Source organism: Dama dama, chromosome 14, assembly GCF_033118175.1.
Source record: "Dama dama isolate Ldn47 chromosome 14, ASM3311817v1, whole genome shotgun sequence".
NCBI classification, from domain to species: domain Eukaryota; kingdom Metazoa; phylum Chordata; class Mammalia; order Artiodactyla; family Cervidae; genus Dama; species Dama dama.
The window spans coordinates 63,690,445-63,705,259 of record NC_083694.1 but is presented as its reverse complement, the minus strand read 5'-3'; the positions used below and the strand labels follow the sequence as shown (position 1 = coordinate 63,705,259).

The 14,815-nt window shown below is 35.8% G+C and overlaps 1 protein-coding gene across 2 annotated transcripts in view; it reads left to right on the top strand.

The window, feature by feature from the left end:
* TPR (translocated promoter region, nuclear basket protein) overlaps positions 1-14,815 on the top strand; it is a 60,392-nt gene that overhangs the window by 20,205 nt on the left and 25,372 nt on the right. For both annotated transcript variants that reach the window (XM_061160941.1, XM_061160940.1), the window contains exons 21-31: positions 2,440-2,605; positions 3,665-3,831; positions 4,417-4,569; positions 4,982-5,098; positions 6,634-6,837; positions 6,949-7,133; positions 8,606-8,753; positions 10,351-10,488; positions 10,590-10,721; positions 12,908-13,038; positions 14,392-14,602. In XM_061160941.1, the coding sequence (XP_061016924.1) occupies positions 2,440-2,605; positions 3,665-3,831; positions 4,417-4,569; positions 4,982-5,098; positions 6,634-6,837; positions 6,949-7,133; positions 8,606-8,753; positions 10,351-10,488; positions 10,590-10,721; positions 12,908-13,038; positions 14,392-14,602 (1,752 nt within the window). The remainder of the gene's footprint in view (positions 1-2,439; positions 2,606-3,664; positions 3,832-4,416; positions 4,570-4,981; positions 5,099-6,633; positions 6,838-6,948; positions 7,134-8,605; positions 8,754-10,350; positions 10,489-10,589; positions 10,722-12,907; positions 13,039-14,391; positions 14,603-14,815) is intronic.

Below are 14,815 nucleotides of genomic sequence, written 5' to 3'. Positions count from 1 at the left end.
AAGGATATACCCATTTGAATGCAGAGTTACAAAGAATAGCAAGGAGAGATAAGAAAGCCTTCCTCAGGGATCAATGCAAAGAAGTAGAGGCAAATAATAGAATGTGAAAGATTAGAGATCTCTTCAAGAAAATTAGAGATGCCAAGGGAGCATTTCATGCAAAGATGGGCTCAATAAAGGACAGAAATGTTACGGACCTAACAGAAGCAGAAGATATTAAAAAGAGGTGGCAAGAATACCCAGAGGAACTATACCAAAAAGATCTTCATGACCCAGTTAACCACAATGATGTGATCACTGACCTAGAGCAAAGTCTAGTGGGCCTTGGGAAACACTACTACAAACAAAGCTAGTGGAGGTGATGGAATACCAGTTGAGCTATTTCAAATCCTAAAAGATGACGCTGTTAAAGTGCTGCACTCAATATGCCAGAAAATTTGGAAAACTCAGCAGTGGCCAGGGGACTGGAGAAGGTCAATTTTCATTCCAGTCCCAAAGAAAGGCAATACCAAAGAATGTCCAAACTGCCACACAATTGCACTCATCTTACACACTAGCGAAGTAATGCTCAAAATTCTCCAAGCCAGGCTTCAACAGTATGTGAACCGTGAACTTCCAGATGTTCAAGCTGGATTTAGAAAAGGCAGTGGAACCAGAGATCAAATTGCCAACATCTGTTGGATCATAGAAAAAGCAAGGGAGTTCCAGAAAAACATCTATTTTTGCTTTATTGACTATGCCAAGGCCTTTGACTGTGTGGATCACAACAAGCTGTAGAAAATTCTTCAACAGATGGGAATACCAGACCCCCTGACCTGCCTCCTGAGAAATCTGTATACAGGTCAAGAAGCAGCAGTTAGAAGTGGACATGGAATGGCACACTGGTTCCAAATCAGGAAAGGAGTACGTCAAGGCTGTACATTGTCACCCTGCTTGTTTAGCTTATATGCAGAGTACATCATGCGAAATGCTGGGCTGGATGAAGCACAAGCTGGGATCAAGATTGCTGAGAGAAATATCAATAACCTCAGATATGCAGATGACACCACCCTTACGGCAGAAAGTGAAGAGGCACTGAAGAGCATCTTGATGAAAGTGAAAGAGGAGGGTGAAAAAGTTGGCTTAAAACTCAACATTCAGAAAACTAAGATCACAGCATCTGGTCCCATCACTTCATGGCAAATAGTTGGGGAAACTGAGAGATTTTACTTGTGGGAGCTCCAAAATCACTGCAGATGGTGACTGCAGCCATGAAATTAAAAGACGCTTGCTCCTTGGAAGAAAAGGTATGACCAACCTAGACAGCATATTAAAAAGCAGAGACATTACTTTGCCAACAAAGGTTCATCTAGTCAAAGCTATTGTTTATCCAGTAGTCATGTATGGATGTGAGAGTTGGGACTATTAAAAAAGCTGAGTGCCGAAGAATTGATGCTTTTGAACTGTGGTGTTGGAGAAGACTCTTGAGAGTACCTTGGACTGCAAGGAGATCCAGCCAGTCCATCTTAAAGGAAATCAGTCCTGAATATTCATTGGAAGGACTGATGTTGAAGCTGAAACTCCAGTACTTTGGCCACCTGATGTGAGGAACTGACTCATTTGAAAAGACCCTGATGCTGGGAAAGATTGAAGGTGAGAGGAGAAGCGGACGACAGTGGATGAGCTGGTTGGATGGCATCACCGACTCAATGGGCATGAGTTTGAGTAAGCTCTGGGAGTTGGTGATAAACAAGGAAACCTGGAGTGCTGCAGTCCATGGGGTTGCAAAGAGTCGGACACGACTGAGCGACTGAACTGAGCCAAGGCAGTATCTTCCTGAGTTCTAGACCCAGAGTCCAGTGAATTAAGAGCTTTTTCAGTCAGCCTGCTGAAAACAGGCTTTATACCTGACTTGCTCTGAGGACCAGAGAGTCTTCGGTCTTCAGACCACTCCAGTGCCTGTGTGATTCTTTACGCTGTCTGGGGTGTTTTCACAGGCATGCACTGATCACTCTTTTGCTGAATATTCAAGAAAGGATCCTGTGCAAGTCTCCATATTACTCTGTCTAGGCAGCTCTCATCTCTGATTATCTGTCTGTCTGATGAATTCAAGCTGGTTTAGCCTTCTTCTCTGAGTTCTGTGTTCCCAGTTCATGGAATCTGTGGCCTCATTTACCTTTCCCTGTGCCATAGCCTGGACACTCTTCAATCAATGATCAATACGCTGAGAAACTGTAGGGCTCATCTCTTCTGTTTCCTGTCTCTGTTGTTTTGAAGCGTTTTGTCTGTTTTTTGTTGTTGATTTTTTTTTTTTTGGTTGTTTCAGTTCAGGAGTTAAATATCAGTTCTGTTGCTCTGTTTTAGCCGGTTTAAAAGTTCTGCATAAAGGTAACTTGAACTTCTAGTTACTTAAGAACTGAAAGATAGTGTTTGTAGGGTTAATGTATTTTTTTCTTACAGGTTCAGCTTTTAGATACAAAGAGACAGCTGGATACTGAGACAAATCTTCATCTTAACACAAAAGAACTGTTAAAAAATGCTCAAAAGGAAATTGCTACATTGAAACAGCACCTCAGTAATATGGAAGTCCAACTTGCTTCTCAGTCTTCACAGAGAACTGGTAAAGGTAAATAATTAAGTAGGCTGATGAAAGTACCTCTTTCAATTTGTAACATATCCTATAAATAAATAGCCTTTTTTTTCATTGATACTAACAAAAGATTTAAACAAAACAAAAACTTTACTCTTCATACAGTAAAGCCCAGTTTCCCACGTAAATTAATAAATGCACAGACTTGAAAGATTCAGAATAGTTGTACATATGGCAGCTGACCAAGATATGCTTTTAGTTTTCCTGTTATTGAAACCATTTCATTGATGCTTTAAGAATGTTTCTCTTGTGGAGGGTTGATAATTTGAATTTTTAACTCTCCCTTTTGAGATGAAGTTACTTGCTAAATTTGTAATGATAAGGCTAACTTACAGAAATCATGGATTTGTTTGATCTCTTTAGAGCAGTATTCCTAATCTTTGCTCATTGACAGCTGCAGGGAAAAGGTTTGTTTCATTAGATTTTGCTACTCTTTGTCAATACATTATTTCAAATGCAAACCCATTGAGTCCAAGTAATCTTTCTACATGGTCTTATTTATTTCTTAATACAAAAGAAACTTAAAACATAAATATACATGTGTATGTATGTGATATATATTGTGTATATATAATTTTCCAGTACTTCTTTCTTATTGTTATCATGTGGTAAGAAAACATTCCTTTTAATCTGTAATTTCTTCCTTTTCTGTGAATTTTAGAATGAAAGTTATGCTAAATGTTTTAAGCTGTATGGTTTTGGCATAAACAATGGTTTAAATAAATTAAGAATGTTAATTTCTACAAGTAGTTATTTCAGTTTAGTGGAAATATTTTATATTATCTTTTAAATACTTTTTAAAAACAAATATTTGTAACAGTAGAGTTCAAATACTTAAACATTTTTGTTTTTAAAGAAATAACCTACTGACAGTAACCTGTTTTTATTATGGTATTCAGCATAGGTTAAAAAAGTTCTAGATAGTTAAATACGTCTACATCTCAGCCTTAATTCTAATTTCACAAATTCTTTATTAGCAGTCATCTTTAATATCATTTAAAATGTTAATTTTAAGAAAACCGTTATATCTATTAGGTCAGCCTAGCAACAAAGAAGATATGGATGACCTTCTGAGCCAGCTAAGGCAGGCAGAAGAGCAGGTGAATGACTTGAAGGAAAGACTCAAAACAAGCACTAGTAATGTGGAACAGTATCGTGCAATGGTTACTAGTTTGGAAGAATCCCTCAACAAGGAAAAACAGGTATATACAATTTTGAAATCAGTTTGCATGTACTTTTTTTTGAAGTTAGGATGTTTAAGGCACTGTGTCAAAGTGAGGGTTCAACTGGCATTGCACTTACTTACCTCTTACAAGCATTTAAGTCTAATAAGCCAGATAGAACAAAAAAATCACACAAAATTTGTAGAACATGGGAAGTATATTCCCGTAGAAAAAGTACAGATGAAATGCTGATGTGAATGGGTGGTAGGTGAGATTATTTGTCTTTTGAGTATGCATGACTTCACAGGGGAGATGGCATTTTTGCCTTGAAGGAAAGCATCGTTTGAATAGTAAAGGTCGGAAGTTATTCCTTGTAATAGGCACTATTAGCTGAGATAGGAAGGCCAGTGTATTCCATTTGTGAATTTTAGTATGTTTTAAATTTAGCTTAGGCTAGTCTTGCCTTCTGAGATGGCCCACACAGTCTATGAACAGAGTTTCTCTCTAAATAAATCCCCTTCTTACCTATCAAAATAAATAAATTTAGCTTTGATTTGGGGAAACTAATTGTATGATTTTAAGTGTATGTATTCTTTGTGCCCTACTGTTGGGTTGATGGTGAAGGTGACAGAAGAAGTACGTAAGAACATTGAAGTTCGCTTAAAAGAGTCAGCCGAATTTCAGACACAGCTGGAAAAGAAGTTGATGGAAGTAGAGAAGGAAAAACAGGAACTTCAGGATGACAAGAGAAAAGCCATAGAGAGCATGGAACAACAGGTAAAATAGGTTATTACCATACCAATCACTTTTTCTGTTGTAAGAATTTAGATTCTTTTATCTAGCTCATTAATTACCATTCAGTTATTCCCAGCAGATACTGATTGAACACATACCTTATATAACTATTTCAGTTTTATATTTTACTCTGGTCTGTACATGTTTCCTTTTGGATATTTGAGACTACTTTATGGTACTAGATATCAGTGTTGCTTTTCAGAAGCCTCTGCCTAAAAATTTACTTCTGTACACATTTTTAATAACATGGAGTGAAAATAAGCCTGCAAAATGTGCACAGTATATCAGGTGATAAACTATCTTTGGACTACTTGTATTTTAAAAAACCTAACTTCGATAATTTTAAAGTAAATTTGCAGTTAACTCTTGGTTTTAATCTTGTTCTTCAATTTAGTTATCTGAGTTAAAGAAAACACTCAATAGTGTTCAGAATGAAGTACAAGAAGCTCTTCAGAGAGCAAGCACAGCTTTGAGTAATGAACAGCAAGCCAGACGGGACTGTCAGGAACAAGTAAGTGTCACTCAGTCAGTTATTGGAAAGTGAGCTTTGATCTTAGGGCACAGTTCTTCAAGTATAGTAATGCATTTGGGGGATTGGTGCATTTTATAAAACATGCAAGTTATTTCCACTCTTGGGACACTTGGAATAAGATCAACTGAAAAGTATAGATGAAAGCTAAAAGTAAGGCCAGGTTTCTCCTGCTCTCCAGAAGTAGAACACTCCTGTGAAAGCTGAAGTGGCATAAAGGGAAGAAACAGTTATCTCAGGTCACATCTTCCTGATGGAAACACAGATTAAATGGAGATAAAACACAGACGCTCGCAGTCCAAAGCTATGACGGCTTGGTGCTGAGATGCTGAGTGTAATTCCTGGGGAAGGAGCTTGGTGGTGCCCCTTTTGCTACTCAGGATGCTCACTGCCTCAATAATGGCATCTACTAAACAAATGTTGAACACTGTTTTCACTTTTCTGTAAAAGCAGTAGTCCTCTTTGGATTTCTTTTGTTTAGCAGAAACAGATACTAACCTAGGTCTTCCATAAAAGCAAACAGGCATATAGCAAATTTTGGAGGAAAAAAGAGATGTCTTTAGAGCAATGTCCATTAATAAAACAACATTGGTAAATGGAGAAAATATATAAAAATAGGAGTAGAAGATTAAATGTGTACTTGATCTCACTTGCAAGCATTCTTTCACTATTGCAGTGCTACACTAAGTCTAGTTGTAAAGCTTGTATAGACAAGATAGAGATACTTTTCCTCAGCAAAACAGGGATATTTTGAAAACATTGTTAATGAATTACTGAGCTTACACAGATTTCTATGCACCACTGTTTATAAGCTTTAACAGTACAAAAGCACATTATTTAAGTATATATACACACATGCACACACACATATACATGATACTGCTTTTTATAGTTATGAAAAAGATGATAAAACAATTTAGGAAAATGAGAACTATTGAAATGGTAGAATGGGAAAGGAATACATGTAAGGATATTGGTAACATTCTCATTTTTATGATTGGTGGTATGTTAATAGCATATTACTTAACATGCATAATATGTATATGTATCAGGATTATTTTAAAAATGGAGTACAAGGGAAAGTACTTCACACTGAAGGTAAATTAGACAAAAATGAATTATCATTGGCTTATTGCCAACCATTGTAATACTGGAAATGAGAATAAAAAAATGTATCCGTAAAAAAAAAATGTATCCATGATTCAGTATTCAAATAAATTATTTTCATTTCCCTTTTTCATTTTGTGTGTATATATGCATATATTTTATGTAACTGAGTTATATTTAGTCTATTTCATAAAGTCTGTTCCAAGTTACTACCTCATCTTTCTAAGTTTCATTTTGAACAGTTGTTTAACACTTCATCAAATAGGTGCAGCATAATTTTTCATTATTCTCTTAAATATTTTGGAACATTGAGATTGTGTTCACGTTTATTGCTATAAGTAACACAGTGTACATCTTTTCAAAGACTGGCCTTATGGAATCTGTGTCAATGGGGCAATAATTCCTTTCAGGCTAAAATAGCTGTGGAAGCTCAGAATAAGTATGAGAGAGAATTGATGCTACACGCTGCTGATGTTGAAGCTCTCCAAGCTGCCAAGGAACAGGTTTCCAAAATGGCATCAGTGCGTCAGCATTTGGAAGAAACAGCCCAAAAAGCAGAATCACAGTTGTTGGAATGTAAAGCATCTTGGGAAGAGAGAGAGAGAATGTTAAAGGTATTGTTCATAATAGAATGTTCTGGGAAATTGAAAGGTTTGGTGTTTTTTTATTGTTTTTTAACATACATTGGAAAATCTGCTATTATATGATAGACTCTTGGCTTATAGGATGAAGTTTCTAAGAGTGTGTCTCGCTGTGAAGATCTAGAAAAACAAAACAGGTTACTTCATGATCAGATTGAAAAATTAAGTGACAAAGTCGTTTCCTCAATGAAGGAAGGTGTACAAGGTCCATTGAATGTATCTCTCAATGAAGAAGGAAAATCCCAAGAACAAATTTTAGAAATTCTCAGGTAAATCCAATATATTCTTAATGCTTTACTTCTATGATGAGCAACAATTATGAAGTTACACTGTATGTGTATAAATGAGGCCAGTGGAAATTATATGCTATTTAGGTAAATAAATATAAAGCTCATTTTGTCACGTAGAGTCAACAAACCCACTACTACCCAATTAGTGGTCACTTTTGACATTTAGACATATGCTGATTTAAATAAGTGAGTAGAAGTTGAATCTGACAGTAAGAACTTGAATGGATTCCTTGGAAAAGTAAATGCCTTTCAGATTTTTTTTTTTTTTTTTCCATTTTTCATTTATTTATGTCATCTTTCATTTCTTTCAGCAATGTTTTTCAGTTTTCAGTGTACAAGTCACCTCCTTGCTTAAGTTAGTGCTTAAGGGTTTTTTTTTTTTGACACTGATTGACTATGTCTTCAGGAAAGATACACAGTCTTGGGTATGTGTATGTTCCCTTTAGAAATGATGAGAGTAAAGAAAGAATTGAGAAGAAAATAAAAAACAGCACCCCCATGGTTCCTTCGACACCTTGTCATTTTAGTATTTATTTCTCCATACTTTGTATGTTTTCATATGTACATATGCACAGATCTATACTTATACCTGTGTATATATATTTTTTTTTTTTTGCAAGTTGGATTACTCTTTTTCTAGACTCTGTATCATCCTTAATAGTACATAGCAAAAGCATTTTTCTATGTCACAAAACGCACAATGGAGAATCTGGCAATTCTGATAAAATTAAACACATGATCCTCTTTTCTTCTTTTTTTTTTTAAGCCTAAGGGAGATTGGTGCATTTGAAAGGTACAAGCACCTAATTTGACCTGAAAAGGCAGGGATTTTTGCTGAGCATTTTGTTCCACGGCCATATTTAAGATGAATGAAAAGAATCTTAAATCTTAGGCCCATGGCCTCAGAGACTGAGCTTTCTCAGGAGTCTGCACTGCCTGACACATAGCTACCTCTGTTGGCTCTAGCTTGCCCTGTGGCTTCAAGTATGTAAATGGAGCCCACGAAACAGTGAGTGAAAACATTGATGTTCCCAAGGGCAGGAGCCATAGTCTTGTTCACTGCTGTGTCCCCAGCACTCAGAATGGTGCCTGACCATCAGAGGTGCTTGGTCAGTGCTTGTTGGATGTGGCTACTCTTACTGCTTGGGTGCTAAGTTGCTTCAGTTGTGTCTGACTTGTTTGCAACCCCATGGACTGTAGCCCGCCAGGCTCCTCTGTTCATGGGATTCTCCAGGCAAGAATACTGGAGTGGGTTGCCATGCCCTTCTCCATCAGATTTATTTTAAAGATAGAAACCACTGTCTGTAATAAAGTGTATCTTCTATTATTATTTTTTAATGAAAATAGTTTTTAAAGTGAATAATTTTGTTATCTTGAAAATTATCCAAGTTTTTGAATGTTCTGTTACTGGCGTTAATTCTATTCAAGTAACATCTTACATATTTTTATAGATTTATACGACGAGAAAAAGAAATTGCTGAAACTAGATTTGAAGTGGCTCAAGTTGAGAGCCTGCGATATCGACAAAGGGTTGAACTTTTAGAAAGAGAGCTGCAGGAACTGCAGGATAGTCTAAATGCTGAAAGGGAGAAAGTTCAGGTATGTATCCTAAGCTTTAAGAAGGCACTTGTTAAATCAAGAGAGGTACTCATTTCAGTTTCTTGTAGCATAAAATTTAGTTTGAAATAAGCATTCTTCTTAAACTCGTAGGTTCATTAGATGTTAAACATTGGCACAGTATAGTGATAAGAGCCTAATGATAACCAAGACTACCTGGTTTCAAATTCTAGTTCATACCATTCAAATGTGTTACTTGGGCACATTGTTTAACTTCCTTGCTCTTAAACTTCCTTGTCTGTAATATGAGGGTGATAAAAACAGTGAGAATTTAGTTAGTGCACATGAAACTTTTGAATTATGTCTGGTACACACTGAGTGCTTAATAAATTTCAGTTATCTTTATTTACTACTATAATTGTCATTATAGAAATTAGTCATCTACAAAAAATGGTTGGTTGAAATTGCTATGGAATTTTCTTTTTCTCAGCAGAGGTATAAAATGTAGTCAAAACAGTCAACCAAAGTGGGGGAAAAGGGTGTTTGGTGAATGTATGATCACAACACAAGCTCAACTCAGTCCACCCAAGCAACCAAAACCTTATTATTGCATAACCTCATTCTGAGGAGATGCAGTAATATAGCTCCACATCTAGAAAGAAGGAAATTAAGACCTTGAATCATTTATCTTCTTTTAACTGATAGTTGGAATGGCTACTAGAGAGAAACCATGAAACAGGAGAAAGGGGATAATTGAACAAGTAAACTTAAGGGATTTACATTTTCAGACAGAAATGAAAAGTTCCAGAATTACATCCTATTGAGAAAACAACTCAAATTCAAATATCTCACTATGGAAATAATAAACAGACCTTCTGATTCAGTGGAGCTAACACTTGCAGGAAAGAACAGAATCAGGGTTTCTAGTGATTGTATATTCGTTCAGTCTCTTGTGTTTTCTTTGCTGTTCCTTTAGGCTACATAAAGGCAAATCATACTACAAAATACCCAGCTCAACCAAGTCTTACATACAAAGGGAGAGAGTCATGAAGTAACCTAAGTTATATCAAAAATAATATGTCTATCTAAGTCAAGTAGTGTAGCATGGCAACCATGAATGATAGCTTTAAAAATGGTGAAGGTATAAAGTAATACATGCAAAAAATGGATAATTATACTCAGAACAGAAACTTCACGAGTGAACAAGTATTCAGTAAAATTGCTCAGAATCAAAGTGATGAAACAATCGAGTGAAATGAAAAAGAGTTTGTGAAAAAGAGGGGGAAAACTGGGGACCAAAATAACATCCTTTTAGAACTGTTGCTGAATTCAGTGTAGCAAGAAAAAGAATAGAAACGGGAAGATAGAGGTCTGGATTATGTTTTTACCTAATGTAAATAACTATTTGTTGGTGAGATTTATAGTATCTTTTTACTTCCATCTTTTAATTTCTTGCATGTTTGAACCCTGTAATTGGCACGAATCACAGAAAAATAAACATGTAAGACTCCTAAAAATTTGTTTTAAAAGTTGACATTTAATCCTTTTTACTTTTATAGGAAAGATTAGAGCTGGTGGGAAAAGATAGACCTTAATCTGTTGGTATATGTTGCTGTACACATATGTTTGAAATCTTTAGGTAACTGCAAAAACAATGGCCCAGCATGAGGAACTGATGAAGAAAACCGAAACAATGAACGTAGTCATGGAGACCAATAAGATGCTGAGAGAAGAGAAGGAGAGGCTGGAACAGGATCTACAGCAGATGCAAGCCAAGGTTTGTAATTTACAAATGAAGAGTAGAAACATATTTTTAGTAATGTTGTAAATAAATTTTCACATCAGGTATTTAAAAAAAAATACTGAAACTATTTTCAGGTCAGGAAACTGGAGTTAGATATTTTACCCTTACAAGAAGCAAATGCTGAGCTGAGTGAGAAAAGCGGTATGTTGCAAGCAGAGAAGAAGTTATTAGAAGAAGATGTAAAACGTTGGAAAGCACGTAACCAGGTAAATTTAGTCAAACCTATTCCAAAACATAAAAACATGTTGATTTAATATAACAGGGTAAAATTTAAGAGGATAAAAATATTTAATAAGCTAGTGGGAAGTATTTTATGTTCATCAGTGAAAGTCCAATGTGTTTGTTACATATACCTATGTGTCAGGCATTAAGCTTATAACTAAATTTTTGAAGTTTTGGTTATATTGTGTGTATTCTTTAAAAAGCTAAATTGTCTATTTGTATTCCAAATTTAGGCTTTTGCTTTATCTTTAAAAATGTGTTTGTACATGAAAAATGGATTTATATAATTCATTGAAGTGCTTTAAGAAGACTCGTTCACTGCAATATTTTGGGGGTTGGGGGAGAGAAGACAAAACCACATAGCATAGTGTTTGGCTTCCGTGGTGTCTCAGACGATAAAGAATTTGCCTACAATGCAGGAGACCTGGGTTCAATCCCTGGATCGGGAAGATCCCCTGGAGAAGGAGATGGCAACCCACTTCAGTATTCTTGCCTGAAAAATCCCTTGGACAGAGAAGCCTGGCAGGCTACAGGCCATTGGTTCACAATGAGTCAGACACAACTGAGCAACAAAATGCACACACACATTCAGTTCAGTCACTCAGTCATGTCTGATTCTTTGCGATCCAATGGACTGCAGCACGCAAGGCTTCCCTGTCCATCACCAACTCCTGGAGTACCCAAACTCCTGTCCATCATGTTGGAGATGCCATCCAACCATCTCATCCTCTGTCGTCCCCTTCTCCTCCCACCTTCAGTCTTTCCCAGCATCAGGGTCTTTTTCAATGAGTCAGTTCATCAGGTGGCCAGAGTATTAGAGTTTCAGCTTCAGCATCAGTCCTTCCAGTGAATATTCAGGACTGATTTCCTTTAGGATGAACTGGTTAGATCTCCTTACTGTCCAAGGGACTCTCAAGAGTCTTCTCCAACACCACAGTTCAAAAGCATCAATTCTTCGGCACTCAGCTTTCTTCACAGTCCAACTCTCACATCCATACACTACCACCGGAAAAACCACAGCCTGGACTAGACAGACCTTTGTCGGCAAAGTAATGTCTCTGCTTTTTAATATGCTGTCTAGATTGGCCATAGCTTTTCTTCCAAGGAGCAAGTGTCTTTTAATTTCATGGCTGCGGTCACCATCTGCAGTGATTTTGGAGCCCCCACAAGTAAAGTCTCTCACTGTTTCCATTGTTTCCCCATCTATTAGCCATGAAGTGATGGGACCGGATGCTGTGATCTTAGTTTTCTGCATGTTCAGTTTTAAGCCAACTTTTTCACTCTCCTCTTTCACTTTCATCAAGAGGCTGTTGAGTTCTTTGCTCTCTGCCATAAGGGTGGTGTCATCTGCATATCTGAGGTTATTTGATATAACCTCACATACTATACACACACATAGTATGGTTAGAAGCTGTAGCTCTGTATTCAGAGAAGAAGTTGGAAATCTGCCTTACCTCCTACTAGCTATGTGCTTTGTGAAAATGAGGACATTAATCTTCCTCAGACAATTTTCCTTGATTTTGTAAATGAGGGTATCATTTACAGAGGAATCACTGTGTTCATTTTACAAAAATTAAATGAAGCAGTTCACCCAGCACCTAGAAAATGCTCTAAAGAACTACTCATATCTGAATAGGATTTTAAAATTTTAGAGCCCCTTCATGCTCTTTTTTATTCACGCAGAGAGTCTGAAAAATCCAGAAAGGATAATCTGTCCCAAGTTTAGATATATTCCTGTTAAATTATGTTGCCTTCCTTTCTGGTTAATGGAATCTATTGCATTTAGGATTATTTTCATTTTCTTGTTTGTAATGCATGATGAACTTTTTTTCCCCATATATGTCACTTTAATGAAATTGGGTATTTAATATTAAAAGCTTATAGATTCTTTGGATCCCTTTATTTGACTCTATTGTAACTATTCTGAAATGTTCCTTTGCAACTGTGAAAAATAATGAATAGTGAATGACATTTCCTTTGTTTTCCCCTTTCATTTTGGCTAAACCTCTTATCTAAACAAAGGAACTAAAGCTTTGATTTTATTTTCTTATAATTTGATGACTGATCACTATGTACGTAAGCATCTAGTATAAACATAATTAGATACTCTGATATTTTATTACAGCACATTAGTTTCATAAAACCATGTTATACACTGTTCCTATTCTAGCATCTAGTGAGTCAGCAGAAAGATCCAGATACAGAAGAATATCGTAAGCTGCTTTCTGAAAAGGAAGTTCACACTAAGCGTATTCAGCAATTGACTGAAGAAATTGGAAGACTTAAAGCTGAAATTGCAAGGTATATGGAACAAACCTTAAGTTGTATACAACACTTGGACAATCTTGAAGTTTGTTTCTGTTGTTTATGTGATCCCCTAAGTGCTTCCTGACTTTAAAGAGAATGGAAAGTGCTGGACCTCTTATATGTAGCTTTCTTTTTATTGTTTTATAAAAACAAGCAAGCTGTCATTTAGTTTTATGCCTTCATTTATGAATTATTTCTCCATATTTGATTACTTTTTAAACTACATAGTTGGTATGAATCTAAAGCAGACCATTTTTTTAAATAGTCAAAATAACATTTGCAAGTAGATTTTTTTTTTAATTGGTTAACATATATTCATGAATCTATTTTGAAAGTTTTTTATAAAGAAAGGTTTTTTTCTTTTTCTTTTTTTTTTTCGCTGCACTGAGTCTTTGTTTCAGCATGCAGAAGCCTGTTGTGGAGCACAAGCTCAGTAGCTGTGTCTTGCAGGCTTCTCTAATTTGGCTTAGTTGCCCAACCAGGGATCAAACCCATGTCCCCTGCTTTAGAAGGCATATTCTTCACTGGACCACCAGGGAATTTCCTAAAGAAAGTTCTTAAATGAACTTATAGTGAAGTATACTGCCTTTTAAAGATAAATGTAATATTAAAATGAATATTTCTGGCTTACCTCTTGTAAGCTTTAATGTCCTTTGTCCCTATCTTAGCCCGTATTTATATGATACTTGACATCTTACAGATTTTTGTCATGTTTATTCTTTTTCATAACAGTAGTCTGGCATTTTAAGTGGGAAAGATATTAATTTTAAAGATGAGGAATCTAAGATTCAGAAAGGTACCCAGGCTTACTTCTAAGGTTAGCAATGATTAGCAACATGCTCTTAACTCAGGTCATATGATTTCAAGTTCAGTTTATGATAAAAATACAGGAGTTGGCAGACTATAACCTACAGGCCTTTTTTTGCACAACCTGGAAGCTAAGGATGATTTTTGCATTTTTTAAGTGTCGTAAAAAAAAAGAGGAACACAGAGCAAACACTGTATGTGGCCTACAAAACCTCATGTACTTATGTAGATTTTGCTATCAGGCAGATGTGGATTAAACTCCGGGTACCATGCAGAGTAAAAGTGCATGTTACTTAACCACTAACATCTCAGTTCTTCTCACCTCTAGAATGGGTGTATATGGCATGTAACAAGTCAGTCACGTTTTCCTAAAGTACCACGGGTTCACAAGTTAAAAAGTGTGTGTGTGTGCTTTTCTTAGAATTTTCTAAATAAAACACACACTAAAGCAACACAATAAAAATATAACTTAAAAGGTTTTAAAATTTGAAAAGTCTCAAATATTTAGTTTTTCTGCTTTATCCCATCTTTTTTGCTTAGATCAAATGCATCTTTGACTAACAACCAGAACTTAATCCAGAGTCTAAAGGAAGATTTAAATAAAGTAAGAACAGAAAAGGAAAATATTCAGAAGGAGTTAGATGCCAAAATAATTGATATTCAAGAAAAGGTTAAAACTATTACTCAAGTCAAGAAAATTGGACGTAGGTACAAGACTCAGTATGAAGAACTTAAAGCACAACAAGATAAGGTATTTTTGAAGTGGTTTTCTTTTTATATATTCTTTATAATTTTTTGATACACACAATTTTGGTCTACACAATTTATACACAGCTTTATATATACTTAGATATATGGATATGCATATTTGGATGAGTCTTACAAAAACCTTATTCATAATATTTAGTTATTGGTTTTTAATCTTATGTGTGATATTTTATTTAGTTTAAGATTAGGTCTTCAG